Consider the following 24,511-nt stretch of genomic DNA (forward strand, 5'->3'; position numbering starts at 1 on the left):
TAGTCAGCAGGAATTTATTGAAAAGTCTTAGTAAACTTCACAGGATCTCAAATAGGCTAGTCTCTAAAATCAAGGCAAGCACTGTAAAGAATATATTCCTGAACTTAGTTGACATTGTACATAACAAAGGAAAGTTAGCATAGGAACATCTACCAGTTGACTAAGAAAATTTTAGCTGGAGGCTAAACAACTTTGGTACATTCCTGTTTTCCTGGCCCCCCTTTTTGGCCCTCCTTTCATAGAGCCAGACAAAGCTGATTTCTTGGTGATATAACAAGCAGCAAGGAACAGGAAAGTCTTGGGCTTAGACTGCTTCTGAGGCAGGCTATGTCATTTTGGCCAAACTGAAACCATCAAATATTTAAAATTTGTATTTCTATTGTATAAGGCTCAGTCCAGTCTAATTAGTTCATCAATGACTTTAGAGGGTCTTTAAAATACTAACTCAGGCCAAGTAAAGCCAGAAACTGTCAATGGTCACCAGTTCTGAGGACAGCCAGGTAGATTTGTATAAGGGAATAAAAATCTGAAGATCATGATTGGAACATCCTGATTGGAAGATCCCCTGGGCATTCTTAAGCTTTAAGTATCTTAAACAAAAGAATTACCAACTGGTGTTTGTCATGCCAACACTTTGAGACATGTGCACGCATACATTAAGCTGTCTCCATGTTCTTGTACACAGGATGCTTCATTCAGCACAGGCCCAAATGCCCAGAAATATAGATGTAACACATTTAATAACAGTTGCATAGTGTCAAACAGGGTTTTTAAACACATGTCTTGCTAAGACTTTACAGTTTGTATCAGCATGAATATCCTAGGTGATGGGACCCCTTTCTTCAAAACAGTTACAAATAAGGCATTGTCAAAATGCCAGTTTCCATAGTAACATAAATGACATTTTCTAACATTGGTTTGACGTCTGCTGCTCTGAAATCTGATATTCTAGAGTGCTGGTCAAGTGTGTTACTTGTATGGATAGGATTTTTCTGCCCAAAAATTAAGGGCTAATAATTTATCTACCAGTTTTAAGATTTAGCAAGTGGGAGAGATTGTTTAGCATTCTAAATCTTTAGGTATACAGGCAAATCCATTTCTTTAGGGTCAGAAAAAATTGATGAGTTGTCCAACAACATGCATATTATCAGTCCAACAGTGGCCTTTGCCTCTTTAAATAATGCTATAGAGGTCTGTCTTTTTTAGTTGGGTTGAGTTGGAACTCACCACGTAGCCTAGGCTGGCCTCAAACTTGTAGTAATTTTCCTGCTTATATTTTCTGAGTGATCGATTACAGGTACAATTCTCCACACCTTGTTAAAAGAGTTTTATCAAAAATGCCACCCTCAGTGAAATTCTTCTTTGTAATGCTTTTTGAACCATTTTGTGAAGATGCTCCTAAAGGAACAACTATTTACTTTTACATCCATTGTTTTGTAGGCCTCTCCTATATCTACATTTTAACAGCTATAGAGATGATAATCAGTCATTAGAGAGATACTACTTCTGCTTACAAAGGGACAAAGAACATTTAATCCAAGCTCATTAAACAGTGTTTAACTACATATATTTGGTGGAACTCTTAAAACTTCCTTATTTTATTTGTGAAAAATCAAATCCCTATTTTATTTATGTGAAAAATCAAAATAATAATCAGCCTAAAAATGTGAAGGGATATCAAAGTTTTCTTTTGGTGGACATCTACACCAAGAAATTTTTGGAAAAAAAATGCAAAGTAAATGCTACTGCTAAAATGATGAAGTCTGTGATGATAGGACATTAGGTGCATCTTAAAGAATAATTCCTCTGGGATAAACAATGATGTGCATCAATGTGACCATGAACTCACTGGTATCCAAATCATGGTGATCACTGATCATAATATGGTAGTTTCAGGTAAGTAGACAGTTATGACATATCCTCAAAGTAGAAATTAAAAGTGATAGAGCCTTATATTGTCTTTAATATGTATAATGTCTATTAAGAAAAGTCAGTATGTCAGTGACTATCTTAGGCTCAATAAAATTCAGTCCCAATTAAGGGCAATAGTAAAATAAACCCAGTTATCATTTTCCCTGAAAAAAAAATGAAGCAAAAATTCAAAATGCATGATAATATAAATTTTCTGAGGTTCACTGTGAAATAAAGGGTATTTAGGATTTTACCCAATGTCCACAGGCATTATCATTATGTATTTACACAGAAGGCTTTCATTTGAAGTCACCTTGGGCAACCTCAAAATATATATACGACAAATTTCTGCAATGGGATTTTAGGCTCAAAAGTTGTTGCCTCAAAAGTACTAAAAACTAAAAGTACTAAATGAGGGAAAGACTAGTTCTAACTGACAACAGTTCACTAAAAGACCAAATAACCACCACCTCCCCCTGCCCCCACCAAACTGACAAGAAGTAGTCTTGAACTTTAGAAGGGGAGACAAGGAATCTCAGTGTACATAGATCGGATGCTTTTGCCAGTGATTACCCTAGAATTGCTGAGTCCTAACACTAAAACAGCAGGCAGACAAAGACAGTGAGAAGTTGGAGGAGGCTTGCTCCACCTTCAGCATCCCAATCCGGACTACAGTGGGACATGGCTGAACAAGTAGGACACGGACTCCCCATTGTGGGTTCTTCGAATGGCCTCAGCCAGGATCATTGAAATGTCAATCACCTGAATAACAAGGGAAAACATAAAAGGCAAGAGTGAGTTCTATTTCTTTAAAAGCCAGAAAGCCTATACATGTTTTCTACAGGACACATATGGTATGTTTTGGTCAAACTTTCTTTAGCCATTTATTTCTTTGGGAGTGTCCACACTAAAAATTTTCAGTCGTTTGTGGAGTTTTGCTTTTTTATATATATTTTCTTTTATTTTTTATTCATTTTTACATACCAACTAGTTTCCCCTCCCCTCTACCCTCCTCCCATTCCCCTAACTCACCTCCATCCCCTTATGAGAAAGGGTAAGCCCTTCCATGGGAGTCAACAAAGCATGGAATATTTACTTGAGGCAGGACCAAGTCCCTTCCCCCTGCATCCAGGCTGAGCAAGGTATCCCACCATAGGGAATGAATTCCATAAAGTCAGTTCATGCACCAGGGATAGATCCTGGTTCCACTGCCAGTGACCAGGTGAGATGATTAATATAAGTTCCTGGGAAGATTTTCAACATGGATACTCAGGGCTGCTGTTACCATAGATGGTCCCTTGCTGGGCCACTGGTTGTTTAAAAATTCATTGGCAGGGGCTTTTGTCTATTTAGAAAACATAGTGACTGTAATTTTTTTAAATTTTAACTTTCATTTTATTTCTTAAGTTTTTACTATAATCCAAGCATCCATTTATAAAACATGGCAATGTTTTTCATAAAATATTATAAAGCATATCGTGTACGACCTATCTTTCTACTTGGCTACATTTCAGTTTGGAATGCCAAGCCAATTAAAACTCGTATTTATCGTTGTTGTCATTTGTATGTGTGTGTGTGTGTGAGAGAGAGAGAGAGAGAAAGAGAGAGAGAGAGAGAGATGTGTGGGTAACTCCACATGTGCCATGACATGCATATGGATGTCAGAAGACAACTTTGTGGAGTCAGGTTTCCTCCTTCTACTTTTAAGTGGGTTCCATGGATGGAACTCAGATAACCAGACTTGTACAGTATGTGCTTACTAGTGAGCCATCTCACTGATCCCAAGCATTCTTTAAAAAAATTGAGTGTCTGTCATGATAAAAAGCACAACCATGATCATTTTACCTTGGGGCCAACAAACTATTTTCCTATAAAATACTAGAAAGTTAAAAGTCTGGGGTTATCTCTGTATCAAACACTCAATTCTGCATGGCAGTGCAAAGGCAGTCACGGGCAACATAGGAATGAAACATGAGTATGTGTCAATAAAACTTTATTTAAACTACAGAGGTAGGCTAGACTTGGCCTTTGGCAGTTACTACAATACTGTTAATCATGCATAAAAACATAAGGGACCACTATTCAGACAATTTTCAAATTTATTTCCTTGTGCTCAAATGGCCTCTTTTTCTCTCATCTGGATAGAAATCATGAAAAGCACCACTGTGTTCCCCCATCTTCATGATTAATGAGGGAACCAGGGCTGCCTCTTAAAGGAACACAGTCACTGGCCAGGGGTCACTGAAATATCAGTTCAAAACAGAAGCTGCATTGATGTCAAGTGACTTAATCAGCTCTCTGGTAGCCTATAGGCATATAGTCAGGAGGGATATGAAGAAGTAGGTCCCCCAAATATGCTTAGCATAGTCTGCTCCTCTCCACTCCATGTTAGGGGACGATATAGGCAGGAATGAAGTGTGCTACATAGTAACCCTATGCTTAACTTTGTTTTTCAGTGTTGAGCATGCTAGGCGAGTGCTATACCACACTATATCCCCAATGCTCTTAACGTTTGATTTTGTGATTTTTTCACTTGCTACTTCTTTTGTTTCTCTCCTACCTAGTGAGGTGCTATTTGCAATTTCATTTTGTTTGTGAGACAAGATTACTTGCAGCTTGGGCTAGTTTCCTCATGATATTCCTGCCTCTACCTTCCAAGTACCACATATAGATTATTTCATGTTTCTTTTTTAAAACTTGTTTTTTTGAGATACTGTCTCATTCCTCCTAGGATTGCCTTGAATTTAAAGATGACCTTGAGTGCTTGATCTTCTTGCATCTACCTCTTCAAGTGCAGGGATTACTTTATTCGGTACTGGTACTGGAACCCCCTAACTCATGCATGTTATGCAAGCATTCTACCAACAGCATTATATCCCCAGCCTCCTCCTCTCTCCTCTATTTCCTTCCTTCCTTTTTCTTTGCTATTTCCAAGCAGTGACCATTGACCTCTTGATCCTGGTCTTTCTCAGGGATCAAATATAACTGATAGCCCATTTCAATGAGAAGCTTCAGTCTCCATTACCATCTGCCTTAGCAAACAGAAAGCTAGATACTATTTTACGGGTCTGAAGCAGATGCCTTGATGCATGGTTCTGCCTGGGGTATGAATAGTACCTGAATCTTGGAGCAGTGTTTCATTTTGTCCTCTTGTGGAATTGTGTTGGTGACAACAACAGCTTCAAAGGCAGCATTATTTATTCTGGAAATAGCTGGCCCGGAGAAGATCCCATGAGTGAGGATAGCATAAACTTTGGTGGCACCAGCTGAGAGCAACCTTCGAAATAGAAGACAAAAAGTTACTAGTGGCATTGCATACCTGTAACCCTTGCTCTAGGGAGGCCAAGACAGGAATACAGCGAGTCAGAAACAAGCTAGAGTTAGTGAGTAAGGTCCGGTCTCAAAAATCAAGTGTCCACAAATATTCAAATATTCTTGAAATACTCTATATTGTCTCAATACTATTGGTGAGAAGTGTACCCTATAAAAAAGTCAGACAAAATCCATTTGCATTTACTAGCCAAAATGAGGGTCTTCTAAATATATGTGTTAGCAAAATGCTCTGTGTTCCATTAAATCAAGGATTATCAACCCTGACATTGGGATCTATATAATTTTTGTCATAGGGGCCATCTTGTCTATCATAGGAAAGTTCAGTAGCATCTCTACAACTAATGATACCTTTAGACAATGTCAAAAACTATCTAAGGAAAAAAAAAAAAACTATCCTGTGTTGAGAATCACTGATTTCAACCAATAGCGCCCAAACATGTGACATGCAATCAAATCAGAACATTACCAGTGAGACCGAATAGTATTCCACAGCCATGTGTGGCAAGGAGCTGGGGCTCATATCCTGACAAGTATAGCTTTGTAGCCTTTGGAAAGCCATTTGAGCTATGAGACTAGCCCAAAGGTTGAGATGAAAGAAGCAAGGGGGCAAACAAACAAAATCCCTGTCTTTCTGGGCCTGGTTTCTCAGAAGTACCTTTTCTGATCCATCCTTTAAAAAAAATGATAGGAAAGCCCAACCTCGAAAATGAAAATGTCCAAGGATTTTTGTTATTGGTGGCTGTTTTATTTTTTTTTTTTAATCAGGGAAAGAAGACTGAGAGAAAAAAAGAACTTAGAGTCTCATTTTTAGAGTCTGTGTCCTAAAATTCTACTGCCAAGTCATCAGCAATAATTAAGAAAATATATAGCCTAAATTTCAAATAATAGATGCCAAGCCTAACAATCTGAGTTCAATCCCCATGATTCATAGTAGAAAGGGAGAATTGACTCACAAAAGTTGCCTTTTGACCTCTACTACTGTAGCAGATCATGCATGCCTCTTCCATGCATGCATGCATGCATGTATGCACATATGCAAACATACACATACGCACACATACACAAACATACACACAAATAAATAAATATGAATGTTTTTCTTTCTTAACGAGATGTTTTCTTGTCTTTCATGGACCACCCCACGTACTTATCTGCAGCATGGCAGATGGTACCACATGTGTCAGCCATGTCATCTACCAGGATGGCCACACGGTCCTTCACATCGCCCACCAGAACCATCCGGTCTACTTCGTTTGCTTTCTTTCTCTCTTTGTGAATCAAAGCAAATTCCACATTCAGCCTGTCCGCGATTGATGTAACCCTGTGGAAAGATACAAAGGAACATGCCAACACAGTCCACCAAAGAATTTATTACTGGGTCCTAGACTGGGGAAATAGCTCAGTTGTAAATTGTTTGCCTTGGAAGAATAACACTGGGTTCAATCCCTAGAACTCATGTAAAAAAAGCCAGAAGTGATGGTACATGCTTGTAATCCTAGCCTGTGGGAGACAGAAACAAGTAGATCCAGCAGGCCTTCACTGAAAGATCCTGTCTTAGGCTGTTTACTAGCATGGCTGACTCCCCAAGTTCCAGCTTTAGCACTGTGAAAAAATAAAATATGTATTTGAAAAACGTGTTTTAGGAATATAGCAAGCAGTCACACTCAAAATAACGAAAAGGTTTAGGCCATGCGCGTGACACCAGGAATAGTTGAGATGACACCACATACAAGCTGATGATGAACTCTGCTTTTGTTGTTGGATAAGACTGCTGGTTAAGAAACTGCTACTCCATTTCTTAGGATTTGGGATTCCATTTAAAACACATAGGCACAACTTAAAACAAGTTACTTAGGACTTAACTATTTTTTTTTTTTTTTTTGGTTCTGGATCCAAGGTAGGGACAAAAGTTTTTGTTACCATATGCAAGCACTTTGTAGGCTTGTGAGGAAGGGTTTCATTGAAGCCTAATGAGATTCTGTCTAGGTGTGCTCAACCTGAATTTTGTAGGCTGCATGTTGCCAAGGACAACCATGACTGTGGCCCAACACTAAATTGTAGACTTACCCAAAACATGAGATTTAAAAAGGTTTATTTTTGTTTTATATGTATGGATGTTTTAGCTGATGTACCATGTGTGTACAGTGCCTATGGAATCCAGAAGAGGGTGTTGGATCCCCTGGGACTGTTATAGATGGTTGAGCTACCATGTGCGTGCTGGAAAAAGAACCTGGGTCCTCTGGAAGAGTAACCAGTGCTCTTAACAGCTAAGCAATCTCTCAAGTCTGGAATATATTTTAAAAGAGCACATGAAGTTGGAAGGGGCAAGTGATGGGAGAAACAGGGCAGTAATTGGAGGTGAGGGGAGTGAGCATTTAATCAAAACACATTATATGAATATATGGAATTATCAAACAATACAAAAATGAGATTTAAAAATAAACTTCAATTGCATGATTCTTAAGTGTAAACTTTCTACATGACAATGTGGTATTATAATGTCAGAAGGATGGCCATGCCTGCCTAAATCTAGTTCCTCTACTATGCAATGTAACTGTTCATTGTCACTCAGGAGAACCCACTTTTTGTGACTGAGAAGATAATTTGAAGCAGACATAGTTAGTACTCCATCTAGGTTACCATGCCCCAACTCTGAAGACTTTCAACACAGAGTTCAGGAAATTGTAAACACATACATCATAGACTTTATCTTTTAAACCACTTAAAGTATGTGATTACATGGCATTAAGTGTATTCATAATGATACTCAGCTATTAACTTCATTAGTTCCAGAACATGCCACAAAACCATAAGGAAACCCAGTAGCTATTAAATTGAACCGCTATACATTTTGGCATACATGTAGCTTAGTGTCTTCCTCCAAATCTTTTAAGCATTAATCTGAGAGTAGTGTGTGTGTGTGTGTGTGTGTGTGTGTGTGTGTGTGTGATGTGTGTAGGTACATGTGCTCACACACACATGCTGAGGCCATACAAAGATGTAGGGTGTCCTATTCTATCATTATCCACTGTATCACTTTGAAAATATTAATTCTCTCTCTCTCTTTCGATGTTTTGATAGGGTTTCTCTGTGTAACTGTCTTGGCTGTCTTGGAGCTTACTCTGTAGACCAAGCTGGATTCAAACTCACAGAGATCCACCTGTCTCTGCCTTTGCCTCCCGAGTGCTGGGATTAAAGATGTGTGACACATGCCTAGCTAAAACAGAATTCTTACTGAACCTAGAACTTGTCATTTTGGCTAGGCTGCTTGGCTCACAACTTCCCAAGATCTGCCTGTTTCTGGTTCCTAGGGCTGAGACTGCAGATAGGTGCAGCCATGTCCAACTTTTACATAGGTGGAAGGGATCTAAACTCAGGTCTCCATGATATTTGGGGCTGCATTTGGGTCCTCTGGAGATTAGGCAGCTTGACAATCCTTCTGAATGGAAAGAACCACCAAGGCAGAAGATTTGAGGGAACTATCATTACACATGCACTTCAAAGCTGAAATGGTAGACCAAATCAGTAGAGGCAGAGATGGTAGAATGGTAGAAGCAGGTGACAACTGAGAAGTTGCAGGAGGCAAAGCTCTTTCTCTGAAACTCTCCTAGGAGTCTTAATAGTGTGTGTGCGTGTGCGCACTCATGTACACAGGTGCCCACAGGTACCAGAATTGGTCATCAGATCCCTTGGAATCGGATTTACAGGTGGTGGTGAACAGCCTGACATGGGTACTGGTATTTCGGATCTGGTCCTCTACATGCTAAGAATGGCAAGTGCTTTATAACCACTGAGCCATTTCTCCAGTCCCTTAAGAATCTTAAGCTTCTGCTTTGCTGCTGGGATTGCTGGGGTGGTGGTGTTGAGAGAATAAACCTATGACCATATGAAACAAGAATCTGTGTAATAGAGGGGTGCTACACATTTTATGTCCAGCATAGCAAGCAATGAAATCTCATCCTGCTAACCTAGTGGGAACCGGAAGGACATTACTCTGCCTTGTTTTCGATTCTGGGTGAAGGTCAGTTCCTTTTAGAACATTCTAAACCACATCTCCACTCTCCTGACGGTTGCTTATTTCAGTTCCCATTATATATACGATGAAAACCCTCAAGCACAGAGTTGAGTTTAAAGTGATAATGTGGGGTAGTTCTCCATGGGGCCAAAGAAATATGTGCAAGTCCTCTCAGGATTACAAAGAAAATTTTCTGGAAAAAAAAGGGGACATAAGACTTCCAAGGATAACCAGACACCCAAATTGGAGGTCAGAAACAGCTGTAACCAAATCATAAGTTCAAGGAATGAGCCATGGGAATTAGTTGAAAAACAGGCTAAAGGAATTGTATCATGTTTTAAAGAAATAAAATGGATGTCTGAACAAGGATAAAGGGTAAATGAAGAATGTCCAATCAAGACTTGAGAAAACAATGTTGAAAAATAGAAAATAATACAATTAAACTTCATTGAACTTATAGACATAGTAGGAAACAAAATAAAAATATCTAAAAATAGAGTAGATTAAAGATGAGATGAAGTTATAGTCCAGAATGTAACACACACACACACACACACACACACACACACACACACACAAAGAGAAAGGCAACATTAAAAATGAGCTCAAAGTCATGAATAGCAGAGTGACAATGTGGTAGGAGTAGCTATAGTTTGTCAAGAGAAAAAAAGGAGGCCATGGAGATGGCTTAGCTGGTAAAGTGTTTGCCATGCATGCACAAAGGCCTGAGTTTGAGTCCCAGCATCTACATAAGAGCTGGGTGTGGTGGTGTGTGCTTGTTATCCATGTTCTGGGGGAGGGAGAGATAGGAGGATCTCCGGGGCTCACTATTCAGGAAGGCTGTCTAAATGGGAACTCCAGGTCACAATGAAAAAGCCTATCTCAAAAACAAAAACAAAACACCAAGGCAGACTGCTACTAAAGAATGACACCCAGGGCTAACCTCTGCCCCCGCCACACAAGCACGTGTGCGCGTGCACGCACGCGCACGCACACACACACACACACACACACACACACACAGACACACACACACAGAGACAGACACACACACACACACCTTTCCCATGCCCCCCCCCACTTCAAAATAATGCCTAAGAATTTTCCAGAGCTACTAAAAGACATGTTACTTAAGAGGTAAAATGGGTCCTCTAGAAAGGAATAGCAGTCAAGTTCTCAGCATCCACCATGAAGTCAGGCTGTGAGTCTATCGACACTAAAATTACACTTCCATATGAAGGCAGCATGAAGATGTGTTCAGGCAAACTCTATAGCCTGAAAATTCAACTCTAAAAATCTATAGTAGGAACCAAAACTCTAGTCATCTCAGCAGACATCCTTCCTTTCTGAAGGTGTCTATCTACCAACAGTTTCTTTACTTAAACAGTTAATTGAAAGAAGTAGCTTGTAATTTGAAGGCAGGCAAACATTTTTGCCCCATAATCATCTCCAAGTATATACTATGCACATGCCAATTTTATGATAAACCTTTTAAACTCGGATTAGAGAAAGGTGGTCTCTCAGAACATGAGACAGCATTATTTTTTTAAGGCACTTGAGGTGATTATGTAAAATGTAGATACTGAATAATTCGTATTTATTTCCTAAATAATAGGACGGGCCCTGGTCCACTGCACATCAATGGGAGACACTAACATTTGTGGCTGAAGTTATATGCCCATGAATCCAGGTATAATCTCATAATCCCACCACAAACAGGCAGATGGAAAGGCACAGTGGCCAGGGAAAGAACGCGAGCTATGTGGCTCTTAGCACTGAGGAACATAGACATCTGATCTGGGTAGAGTTCCAGTCATGTCAGTTACTCGCTGGTTCATAAGCATAAGAGAAAGGGAAAGATTCCAGCTCCAAATCCCCCAGGTCATTATAATATTAGCAGTTCCTGAGACAGCTGCATGTAAGTAATTCCATATACACAATATGTGCCTCCAATAAGCAAGGTCAATACAACAAATCTCACTGAAATTTTAGGTGAAAAGAGTTAAAACACACATTGTTTGATTGGTGCATGTATATGTAGAGGCCAGAGGTTAGTGCTGTTTCCTGTCACTCTTTATCTTATCATTGGAAACAAGAGTTTCTCACTGTTTTGGCTAGACTGCCCAACCAGCACGCCCTTGGAGTCTGTGTGTCTCAGTCTCACTAGTGTTAGAGCTATACACTGCCACACTTAAGATTTTATATTGGTATTGGAGATACAAATTCAGGGTAAGATGCTTAGACAGTAAGCAGTCTACTCATTGAGTAATGTCTCCATATACATGTATCATTTAAATGTTATTTATTAGTAATATGGGTGTGAGTATAGGCATGCACAGACCACACCTTTGGAGGTCAAAGGACAAATCTTGGAAGTTGTGGATTCTCTGGTCATTAGGCTTGAGTGGCAAGCACTTTTATCTGCAGAGATAATTCACTACCATTCCCTTGTTCACATATGTGAATTTGATTTCCTCTAGTCATATAGTTCCATACTTTTCTCTTTGATTGTACATATGAATTCTCAGGATATTTAATACACTAAATTATTCCTACTTGTTTCTCTAACATTATAAGTAGTTAAATACTTTTCTTTCGAACTCTCAAAATTTTTTATAGCACACGATTGGAGAGCAAATAATCAGAAAAAGTTCATATATTAAGCACCCAGTTTCATCCACTTTCCATGTCATTTTACAGTTAGTAGTATTTAATGTACTATAGGGTTGCTTCTTTCTTATTGGTCTATATGTCTCATCAACTCAATAAAGCCTCAAGACTACCCAAGAGTGACCCCCTGTGGCAAGACAAAGCTTTATTTGAAAATATTTGTCCTCAAAGCTTCCTCTAAAATATCAGCATTAGATTCCCCAGATAAACCATATTTTCTCTAGTGAAATGTGACTTTTTGCATTAAGCAAAGAAACCAAAGAAAGATATCATCCACAGTATATATTACACACGATCTGCCAGGGTGTTCCAGCAGAACTGTTAGTTGGAGAATAGCTTATTCCAAAATAGGTTGATGACAATGAAGTCCAGTAGACACTTAAGGTAAAGAAAAGGGAGGTGACATAAATTTCTACATGTTACCCCTAAAGAACTTGTCTTTCCCAGCAGAGGAAGCAGGGTGGATAGATGAGAGTTCTCTGAGGAGTTGTAAACAAAAGAGCATTTTAAACTTGGTCACTTAACTACACTTACTTTGATCTAGTCTCTCTGTGCAGGTGCTTCTTGCTCTATCAATTCCTAACTATTTTGAGGCACTGAACCTGGAGCTAGGCTGGCAATCAGCAAACCCTAGTGATCATTCTGTCTCTACCCCTCCTGCTAAGGTTACAGGGGTATGCAGCCATACCTGACCTTTTAGACAGGCGTTGGGAATTTAAACTCAGGTCCTCATGCTTCAGCAGAAAGAATGCTTATCCACTGAGTATTTCCCAGGCCCTCTTTTGTGATTTTCAAAAGTAGGAGTTAGCAAGTAGATGCAAGAACTTTGTATATAATAAAAGCTGTTGTTTCAAACCAATAGAGAGTGGATGGATACTTTAATAGTTCTTAAATGACTAGATAGCTAGTAGAAGAGAAGAGGAATTGGATTTTTATTTTACTTTTTATTTCCTAATAAATGTCAAATGTAGGAAAAATAGAACATTAAAAGAAAAAAAGAGGTCTTTAAAAATATCCAAAATCATAAGAGAAGAAAAAAATTTAAGAGAAAACCAAGTGCTTCATAAGCCCAGAAGTCAGAATGAGAAAAAAGCATAACTGTAAGATGGCTTCTGAAGTTCTTCAGGGAATAAGAATGTAAAAGGCAGAGGACATTAAAAATCTGGGAAAATATCTGAGACACTCATGAAAAGCAGAGCTGTAACCTTCTACATTTTCCAACACAGGAAAAAGTTTCCAGGCAAGACAGCAACAGTTGCCATGGGAAAGCTATCATGCCAGAAACGATGACTGTCCTCACTCCCAACAACCTGAGTTCACAGGAAGATATACCGCAGGTAACCTGCCTGATATGTCAAATGAAACTAATAATATACCATGTGAGCAAAGTTCAGTACCAATATACTGGCAGCCATGCTGGATAATGTCATTTGGAATATAATTTCTGAAAGACCCACCCACTTTTGGCATTGTCCACCAACACTCAAATGGCTCACCCTTCTGGATTGGCAATCCTACTTCTAGGAATGTATTTTACTTAAACAAGTATGCCTCTGGACTACACAAACTACAGTGCCTATGAATGAGTAACAAGAAATCATGGGAAAGATGATGTATACTCAGTAAGGACTACTACACAGCTTTGAAAACAACCATGTAACTCTGAATGCAGGCAACACTATCCCTAGATTGGTTTCTTGCACTGGATAGAAAGGAGAGGAATATTAGGATTTATGTCTGTTTCCTGACCAAGAATGCAATGTGACTAGTTGCTTTATGCTCCTGCTGCTACACCTTCCTGGCCATAATTGGTTGTACCTTCAAACTACAAGCTAAAATAAACCTCTCCTCCCTTAAATAATGATCAAGTGTATCTGTTATATAACTATGGGATTGCTGCTAAAATATAGCAAGTACACTTTTAAATATTCCAGTGCAGAAGTGTATACAGCAACAATGTTACTTTAACTGGTGTGATCAAGTACCCCAAATAAGACAACCCGAAGCAGAGAGGCTTCACTTTGGTTCATTGTTTGGGGAAACAGAGACCATCATGGTGGGGATTGGCTGGTAGGAGGCCATTTCTTGGTGGCAGGAGCAGCAGGTGGCTCATATTTGCCACATCTTAGAGGAACAGGAAGCAGAAAGCTGATGAAAGCTATAAACTACAGGGCTCACCTCACAATGACCCACTTCTTCTAGTCACACTCTACCTCCCAAAGCAGCTGTGAAGCAAGTGTGCAGACAGAGGAGGCTGTGAGCAACGTTCCATGTTCAAACCATAGCAGCACATGATCATCTGTGTTTATGAAACACAGGTGAGTAATGTTTGAACACTGCAAAGAATAGCAGTGCTTAACCAAGCTCAGTCATTTTTGTACCATTGTTTTGTTTTATTTTTAAGTTTTTACATGTGCATGTAGAAACATGCATAAATGTCAGGGTACATGTGTGGCCATCGGAGAATAAGTTGTAGAAGTCAGGTCTGCTACCATGAGACTAGCAGTATCAGAGTATGGTAGTCAGGCTTGGATGTAGGACCTTTAGCTGCTGCCCATCTCGCTTGACCCTACTTCAATTATTATTATTATTATTATTATTATTATTATTATTATTTTGCTGGACGCATAAATTATATAATTGGCTATACAGAGACAGGGTGGGGGAGAACTTTATGGAATCTATTATTCTTTAGACTTTCTTGGACCAAAGTTCTATTTTTTCTTAATGTCAGACAAAATGGCCATTTACCATCTGATCAGTTGATATGAAAATTTCTCTAATTGCAGTTTCCGTACAACTGTTATAGGCAAAGGCTGAGTCAGGGGACATGGTTAGCAGTTGCTAATGGGCATGGGGTTTCCTCTTGATGTGATGAAAATATCCTGGGGGTGGATAATAGTGACATTTCTACAAATCTGAGAATATACTGCAAACCAATGAGCTCTGTACTTTGCATGGGTGCACCATAGGCATATGAATCACCACCTAGACCTGATATTATAACCCAAGGTATCTAATACTCCTGGACCCTTTGGCCTAGGAGATATCTGATAGATGTGAATAAATATATGTTCTACCTCATGACTCTGGAAGCTTCCATATCAAATGCAAGCATTTCCAGGAGAAATGACTCTGTAAAGTTGCTCACATTGTTAAAAGGACAACCTCACATGGGCACACCTCAGTGTATTGCCCAAGGTCCCAACTGTGCTCACCATGTTCTGTGCTAGGTAATGCAGTGCTGGTCCAAGCCCATCCCTGCCTAGCTGGGGGCTTGGAATCTCAACTGCCATTGTCTTTTATGTGTCTCCTTCCTGTGCATAGACACTTCTGGTATCTTTCAGAGGAACCTTTCCTGTTACTGGCCTTCTTTCCTCTTTCTCCTTCCCCTCCTCCTCCCTTCAGGGGGCTGAAGTGGCTATTGGACAGCAGCTGAGAGCATAACAAATGTGCTATTCTGAGAACCAAGGCCTACATTAATTACTCTAGATGGGTGTTGGGGCTGCTTCATGGACCACTCCTAAGTTTTTAAGTGTGATTCTAGGTCTGCAGCTGGGCTGCAGGTGGATGAAGACACCACACAATGGGAAGAAGCTGCATGCTCATCTCTCTCTCTGTCTCTCTGTCTCTCTGTCTCTCTCTCTGTGTGTGTGTGTGTGTGTGTGTGTGTGTATGTATACACTCAAGTGTATCTGTATAGCCCTGGGGACAGAACCCATGGCAGTGGGCATGCCTAACAATATTCCACCACTGAACCACACCCAATGTCAATGCACTTTTGAATCCTGAAGCTTAATGTTGACTCCTGACCCTGGATTCTAATGGCTGACTCACATTCATGGGTCTTTTTAGCTGGTGGGTAGAGGTCTCTCTTACCTTTCCCTACCTGGGCAGTAAAATTCTGCTCCACCAGGTTTTGTCTTCTCAGAAAGCAGCTGGCAAGTTGTATAAGGTTCAGGGCTTTAGTGTCTGTTTGCAATAAACAGTGTGCCAGATGAGCACCACCTTCTTATTCTTGGCAAACCTCAACACCATGTGCTCTAATGGCCTGCACATTCCTTGAATCTCCCCATAGAGCTGGTTCACTTTGTCACTCAGTGCTACTGTCTTAGGTTGCCATTATCAAAAGGCACTGGTCAGTTTGTCTGTAAATTTGACAGTCTTTCTACCACTCCTAAGTATTTTCGGGCTGTCCCCTCATGTCTATATGCAGCTGAGTCCAGGCATATTAGGCCCTCAGGGCTGGCTGGCTTTGGATGATCAGATATCAGGTCGTATTGTTCAGTGACTGCTCCCTGACCAATGCAAACTGTGGAAATCTTTCTCCTAGGGGTTCTGGAGCCTGGGACTAACATTCACATTAATTTTCTTACCTTAGGGAGTCCAGTACCCCAGGGAGACTGCATATTCACCTGCTTGTTGCATAGGCCTGTGGTTGGATTTATCATGGGTGACTACTTTATCCCTCACCAAAAGGCCCTGCTTTTTGGTCAGGGTCTGGGTTTTAGCACTCTGCTTTATGGAGGCCTCTGCATAGTTGCAAGAGACCAAGCTGTCAGTCCTTCCCCATTTCAGCCCCAACCCCTAGACCACAGAGTACAGCTATCAGTACTATTTGTATGCAGGCAGACTTAAGTGATTTCCCTTTCTTATTGTTCTACATACATATATGTCTTTTGAAAAACCAGGTTCTATTCTGGCTACTCCAGTCAAACGTTTGTGTTTAGAAGACTAACTCAGTCAATTGTGTTAACTAAAACCCTTTTTATATAGAGTGCACATGTGTGTTCATTTTATTTTCATGAATGATGTGAAATGCTGGGAGAGTGATGGGCTTCTGTGCTGAGGACAAAACCTGAGACCTACTTAGTGGCTCATTTGAAGAATGAAGTGTTACATAATTACAAGCAAGCTTTCTGGGGGCAGGGATATAGGCTCAATGGTACTGTACTTGCTTACCATCTATGAGGCATTTAGCACTATCCTCTACAACACACACACACACACACACACACACACACACACACACACACACACACCACCACCACCACCACCACCACACACACACACACACACAAAGATCACACTTTTATGAGAAGTTCTTTGAGTGTCTTTGTGTGGTGTGCACACATATGTGGAGATCCCAGGTTAAAGTCTGAAGTGTTCTCTGATTGTTCTTTTTATCTTATTCATTGAAGCAGTGTCTCTCAATTAAATCCCGAGCTAGTTAGATAGCTTAGGGGATTCCCCCATCTCTGCCGCCCAAGGCTGAAATCACAGGCAGACTGTTAAACACACCCAGCATTTACATAAAATTTGAAGATTCAACTCCAGCCCTCATGATTGCGAGGCAATAGCATTAACCACTGAGCTATCTTATCTCCCCAGTGCACAAAAGCATGCTTTCTCACTTAGGAAATAGGGAAATACAGAATGCAGTAGGTAAAGAGAGAAATCTGCAAGGTGTCACTTGCACGGTACCTTTTGGCTCCTCCAGCATCTGGGGAAACGATGATACAGTTTCTCCATTCTGTGATGTTCTCCCGAATCCACTGAAGAACTGCAGGTTCGGCATATAAATTATCCACAGGAATATCAAAGAATCCCTAAGGAGAGAAGTCAACGTCACTTTGCAGATTTGTTTTCTGATTGAATCTGAGATTTATTAGAGTTCATGATTGGAAGGGTCAGTAGTTCATCACAGTGGAAACCCTCACGAGTGCAGGGCTCATCACGTGTCTGAGAGGCCATGATTGGAGACATATTTGGCCCATATTCATTGGGAAAAAGCTGTATCTCAGCTACTATGCTTTCCAGTTTATCTACATTAAAATTGGTGAAGTCTCAACTCTTTTGAGATGTACATTTTCCGGCAGCCAGGGAACTTGAATTTGACCCCATGTAGGCTCTCAATCACATGGTCCTTTTCCTGTTGGTTGGTACAGATCAACATGATAGCCTGGCCACTGTGCCCTGGAACTTCTCAAAGGTGATCCATATACCTGTCTGAAGCCTAGACTGGAGACAGCATGAGATAAGAGACATGACTATCTACCAGAAACTTATATTTCTAAGGTTGTTTAGAGAAACCCATACATGCAGCCTCCTGAGTAGGATGCTATTTACAGCCACTGAATACCAGGCCCCATGAGGAAAGAAACTTAGCTTAATTGGACATAGATTTTTGAAAAGATAAACTATTTCTAAATAACATTTGAATTATTTTCCATAGGATACTTTTCTGTAACAGGCTCCCTTTGGCTAATTATAATGGAATTAAACCTAATGATAAAGATGTCACGAGATTATCATTTGGTCCAGTACATTTTCTGGGCATGCTCTGCTATGTGATGGCCAGTGCCCCAAGGGAAAGAACAGCACTGCAGAGCAGAGGGGAAAACAGGTGTCTTTTTGTTGTTGTTGTTCTAGCACTTACCTGATGGGAGATGTCATTCTGTAAATATGTTTCTCTTATTGGATAATGAATAAAGCACTGTTGGCCAATAGGAAAGCAAGATAGGCAGGGATATGAGACAAGGAGGAGAAAGGAAGTAGCAGGGAGGAATCAAGATGGAGGACAGAGAGCAGAATGGCAGACCCCGTCTCTCTGGTAAGATAAGACCACGTGAATGTACTTAGATTAATAGAAATGGGTTAATATTTAAGATAGAGCTAGCCAATAAGAAACTAGTAACTGGCCAACAAAACTTATATCAAATACAGCGTCTCTGTATGTTATTTGGGGCTGGTGTGGCTCTGTGCCCAGGTCAGCGGGGGGGGAAAAACATACTCCTAACACCACAAATAAAATCCTTCACATTCATTATATATCATAAGTAGGTACAGTGAAATGTGGCCTGTTTTAGTGATAAAAGAGGGAAGTTATGAAAAAATAAAAATGTATTTGCAGGACTGGGGAGATGGCTCAGTGTGTGAGTGTGTAAAGTATATGTACAAGCAGGATGTCTTGAACTGGAATCCCCAGAAGCCACGGAAAAGCTGGGTATGAAAATGTACATTCTGTAACACCAGTGCTGGAAAAGCAGAGGCAGGAAGAAGATCCCTAGAGTTCATTGGTTAGCCAACCTACCTGAATTGATGAGCTCTGGGTTCAGTGAGAGATCCTGTCCTAAAAGCTAAGATGGAGAGCGATTGAGGAAGACAGCTAGTGTTGCGCAATGGCATTCCCATGTATGTTCATACATGATGCACACACACATACACAATGCATACTACAATGCTACCATTTTAACTACTTTACAGAAATTTAGATGGAATCACAAAGCACATTAAATATAAAACCATTCCAGCTGCTTTGAAATGAACTGGAGGCAGCAAGGTGTGATAGGGATGGTAGCATCAACAAGAAAGACAAATAGCTCACAGAATAGCTATGCAGACTCACACCTCTCAAAATTAGTCAGAGAGAGTTAGGACCTAACTATGGGCAGAAAAGCACTACTAGTACCTGGATCTGAGAAGCATGTAGGTCCATGGTGATGATGTGATCGGCCCCAGCAACTGACAGCATGTTGGCCACAAGTTTAGCAGAGATTGGAGCACGACTCTAAAAAATAGAAACAAGGATTTAATATCAGAAAAAAATGGAAACTGTTAGATACTTCTCACAAACATATACATGGGGAAACCAAATCATGAATGGAATCAATAAGGAAAGTGACAAGTTATGACAACAAAAGATATATCCAACACATTGCATTTTGTTACTAAATATACACTTTTGTTTGTTTCTGAGTCTGGATCTCATATAGCCTAGGTTGGTTTCAAGCTCACTTATGTAGCCAAGGATGACCTTGAACTCCTGATCCTCTTGCTTTCACTTCCTGAATGTTAAGATGATAGGCATGTGCCGCCATGCTCAATATCTGTGATAGTGGGGCTGGAATTCAGAGCTTCCTGTATGTCAGACAGGCACTCTTATCAACTAAACTATATCTCCAGCCTATTGTGAATCCATGCTACCTAACACTATAGTAGAATACAAATATCAAAGGAATAAAGTCAAACTGTGTACACATGATACCACAATTTCTATAATTCAAATAGCAAGAAAGCATGAAGAGGTTCAACAAGTTGATTTAAGAGATCACTTTTAAGGTAAGGCCAGCTAATGCTAGGAGAAGAGTGTTGTAGAAGGAAACAATTAAGTATAAACGCCATCAAATAGCTCATCCAGGCACCAAAAATGAAAGCTAACACTACTATAAATTCAACAACAACTGTAACAAACAAAAACCAAATAAAGAATGAACTGAGAATTGAACATTTAGAGAAACATGTTCATTGTCATTATGCCTTTTCTAAAGTTACCTAACTTCTTTATAGCTTTAATTTCCACACCATAAATCAAAGGCAATGAAAAAGTCCACATCAAAGCAATCAAAGAGAGTACACAGATATCATTAGACATACTCCAGACATAATGTAGGTGGAGATCAGTTACTAACAGAATTGGATGCTTATATACAAGCCACAAAAAATAATCTTAAAATTGTATGAACCTGGAGAATTGGCTCAGTGGTTAAGAGCACTGACTATTCTTTCAGAGGACCTGGGTTCAGTTCTCAGCACCCACATGACAGCTAACTCCAAGACCTGACACCCCCCACACAGACATATATGCAAATAAAATAAAAATAATTTATTTGAAGTTATATGAAAATGTTAATGTTATGCACATTTCCTTTCAAATACCACCCTATTGTTTAAAAAGAAACATATATCACCTTAATATATATGTATATATAAATTGTATACATTTATAAATATAACAAATAAATATTAATATATAGTCAATGTTATTAATATGTAAACATTACTTTATATGTGAATTTTACATTAATTACACACACACACATAAACAATCAGAGAAAACACCCCTAACATCATCAGCAGAATTTTGAGAAAGTGAAACTATGGGGAAGTATTTCTTGCTTTTTGTTTTCTGAGCTAGTCTCTCCATGGAGCCCTAGCTGTTCTGCTGGAAATCTCTGTGTAGAACAGCTGGCCTTGAACTAACAAAGATTCACCTGGTGCTGCTTCTACTGTGCTGAGGTTAAAGGGGAAGTGCTTTTCTTTAAGGCTTATTTATTTTTTTTTTTAATTTTAGGTGTGTCAGTTTTTTTTTCCTGTATGTATGTCTGCACACCATAGGCATGCAGTGCAATCAGAAGCCAGAAGAGGGTGTTAGACCCCCTGCAACAATCGTTTCAGATGACTGTGAACCACCTTGTGTGCTAGGAACTGAACCCAGGTCCTTGGCAATAGCAATCTGTGCTCTTTATCATTGAGCCATTGAGGTGGGTTTTGTTTTGATTTGGTTTTCTCTGTACCAACTATACATCATAACTTACATTTCCAGGGTTTTTTTTTTAAATCTCTCTTGTATGGTATTCCATGTTGCCTTTGGGAGAGAATAAAATTTTCTATCTTTAATACCAAAAGGACTCTGGTCTATCTGGCTATAGCCAGTTAAAACTGTTCTCCCTTGCTCTGCTCATGTCCTTCCCTGCCGAGTAGCTGGGTCTGTTCTCTCGCTGGAGAATTCCCTGGCCTTGTCTCACATACTCAACTGCCTCTATCTTACCCCATTTCTATACCTGCATGATTGATCCTTCAAGGTCTGGCTCAAACAATGCATGTTTTAGTGTCTGCAAGAATTCTAGAAGTAATCCCTCTCTCCTTAGGTGACACTTGGTTGCCTAAGAACCTGTGACTATTTAGCTCAGGACCAAATAACAGTGGCCTAGAAAAGAAAAATGTGTAGTGACAAAATGACTTGTAATGTTATTCTGCTATACTCCTGTAATGGTGCCTTGTTCATCAGTGTCATCATCACAGAAGCTTCCTCCTGCAGCAGATGGGAACAAACACAGAGACCCACAGCCAGACATCAGGCAGAGAGAGAGAAACCTTGCAACACTCAGCCTTAATGGGATGTCTACATCAAATTTCCCCCTCATGCTCAGGGAACCCTGTGGAAGAGGAGGCAGAAAGAGTATAAATGGCAGAGAGGACACCAAGAGAACAAGGCTTCTAAATCAACATGAGCAAAGCTCATATGAACTCACAGAAATGCAGAAAGCATAGGGCCAACACAGGTCTGCACCAGGTCCTCAGTGTATATATTATGGCTTTCAAAGGAAGCTCTAAAAGAAAGCATTTAATTGGCAGGCTATTAACACTTGCAGAGGTACAGTGGCCATCATGGTAAGGAGCACAGTAGCAGGTGGGAGTAATGCTGAGAGATTCCCTCACTCACAACCACGAGGTAGAGAGATTGGGCCTGGCTTGCCCTTGGCTCTTAAAACCTCAAAGTCTATGCCCAGTGACACACCTCCTCTAACAAGGCCACATTTTCTAGTCCTTCCCAAACAGTTCCACCAACTGCAGAACAAGCATTCAAACATAAGAACCTACAGGGGTCATTCTCATTTAAACCATCACAAGTCCATAAAGAGAAAATTCAGGGTGATATTTAAAGAGCAGGCAAAGTGCTTACCTTGGAAGCATGAGGACATGAGTTCAAGCCCAGGGTCTACATCAAAACGCTGTGGTGTGTCAACAAGTGCTTGTAATCCCTGTGCTAGGTAGGTAGGGACTGAAATACCCTGGGGATCACTGGCCATCCTTGTCTATCTGACAAATTTCAAGCCAGTGAGAAACCTTAGCAAAACCAAAACAAACAGAAACAAAACAAAACCCCAAAAGATAGACAGGACTGAAAACCAGAAAAATGACATCTGAGCTCAAGCTCTTGCTCATGTACACAGAAGTGTATAGGACTTGCACATATACACATTCCCCCAAACACACACACACACACACACACACACACACACACACACACACACACACACACACACTACATGATTACAGGGACTTGTGTCTATTACCTTATCATTGAAATAAGAACAGGACCTTAGAAATGATTCTAAAATATCCAAGTTGACAACCCTTCACTCTCTCAGAAGTAATTATCCCCTGCCTGGCTCACAAGCCACTGTTCTCTCCAGGGAAGAGAACCAGCAATTATAGGAGCCAGCAAACGTCAGCGCATGGGCTAGACTTGCCTGATGCCTGGTTTGGGCCTGGGGTTTTCTCTACACTTAGGAAACAGACAAAAATAAGATTTTGTAGCATTTGAGGGTGACATAAAATCCACACTTCAGTACGCAAAAATAAAGTACCCGTAGAACATAGTCACACACTTTTATTTGAATATTGGCTATAGCAGTTTCTACACAAAAATGGTAGAATTTGAGCTGTCACAATAACCATCCAATGGGCTAGCTACAAAGTCCCATATATTAACACTAGTTCTTTTCGGAGAGCTTGTCCAGTTGTGTATAATAGGTCAAAAACTTCATCCAAAGAAGCTCAGATGGCCCTTAGTGTACAGGCAAAGACACTTAAGATGCAGAGTTTAAGTAACATTTACAAAGGACAGACGGGTGAATCATGGTATTGGAATTCAAAGCTGAGCCTGCTTCATTGCAAAGCTGCAACTCCAGGGTTTACATCACGCCTTTGACAATTACTGTGACATCATCATCACTTTCCTGTGTGAATATTCCATTGTGTTAGTGGTCATTTATGAAACAGTTTCTTTCCTGTCAGAAGCTTCCCTTGGGTTCTGGTTCTTACAAATCAAAGCTAAATAAACCATTCCACATACAGAGGTCAAAGGGTAAAAACACACGAAACAAGTTTTGAAGATAGTTTAAAGCCCCAAGATTTTTCTGGGCTTTTTCAGTAGGTACTTCTTGGTAGAGGCAATTACACAGAATTTCTCTGTGCCATTAAAGGTTATGGGCGATATAGTCCCAAAGGAAGAGAAAAGAACAATAGGCAGCCTGGGAGGGCTGCCCAGAGCTCCTTCCATAGCCAACAAGAACATTCTGTCTAGGTCCAGAGATTAAGTGTGGCACATGGCTTTCTATGCCATTCAGACACCACCTGGCTTTCTATCTCTGTAAGTGAAGAAAAAAAAAAAAAAAAAAAAACAAGGAAGTACCTTCCTCCATCCCAAATCATGTTTGGTGCCCTTAAGGTCTCCAGACACTGGGAAACAGTAACACTTGGCTAAGAAATGAAGTACACTACCGGACTCTGGTCATTTCTTATTTCTCTTACAAAGTCCTCATTGCCCTCACCCAGAAGTTTCCCAGCACCAAGCTAAGCTGCATGGCCTGAGGGAAGAAGTGAATTGTTAGAAGTTTACAGAATGCAAATGGGACATCTTGAATGACAGGTTAACAGACTAAACTGCATGAGAGAATGAAATTGTTTCCTCACTATAGTTGGAGTCACACTGACTACACAGATCCATCAGAAGTCATGGTTGTAGGGTACCACCAGGTAGCTCAGCAAGTGAAGGTGCTTGCTAGGCAAGCCTGAGCTAGATCCACATAAAGGTGGAAGGAGATACAATGTAATATTATCTCCAGAGCCAAACACAAAAAAATTAATAATACCGATTAGCACTTTCGCAGTTACTTTCATTTCTGTTGCTGTGGCAAAACATGTTGACAAAGACAACATAAAGGAGGAAGGGTT

At 40.1% G+C, this 24,511-nt stretch overlaps 1 protein-coding gene across 2 annotated transcripts in view; it reads right to left on the reverse strand.

The window, feature by feature from the left end:
* The window catches only part of Prps2 (phosphoribosyl pyrophosphate synthetase 2), a 35,321-nt gene continuing 10,810 nt past the window's right edge, over window positions 1–24,511 (reverse strand). For both annotated transcript variants that reach the window (XM_051174865.1, XM_051174863.1), the window contains exons 3-7: window positions 19,401–19,499; window positions 17,414–17,538; window positions 6,392–6,565; window positions 5,029–5,188; window positions 1–2,673 (exon numbers count right to left, since the gene is read on the reverse strand). In XM_051174865.1, the coding sequence (XP_051030822.1) occupies window positions 2,581–2,673; window positions 5,029–5,188; window positions 6,392–6,565; window positions 17,414–17,538; window positions 19,401–19,499 (651 nt within the window). In that variant the 3' untranslated portion in view covers window positions 1–2,580. The remainder of the gene's footprint in view (window positions 2,674–5,028; window positions 5,189–6,391; window positions 6,566–17,413; window positions 17,539–19,400; window positions 19,500–24,511) is intronic.

Source organism: Phodopus roborovskii, unplaced genomic scaffold (assembly GCF_943737965.1).
Source record: "Phodopus roborovskii unplaced genomic scaffold, PHOROB, whole genome shotgun sequence".
In the NCBI taxonomy this organism is placed as follows: Eukaryota; Metazoa; Chordata; class Mammalia; order Rodentia; family Cricetidae; genus Phodopus; species Phodopus roborovskii.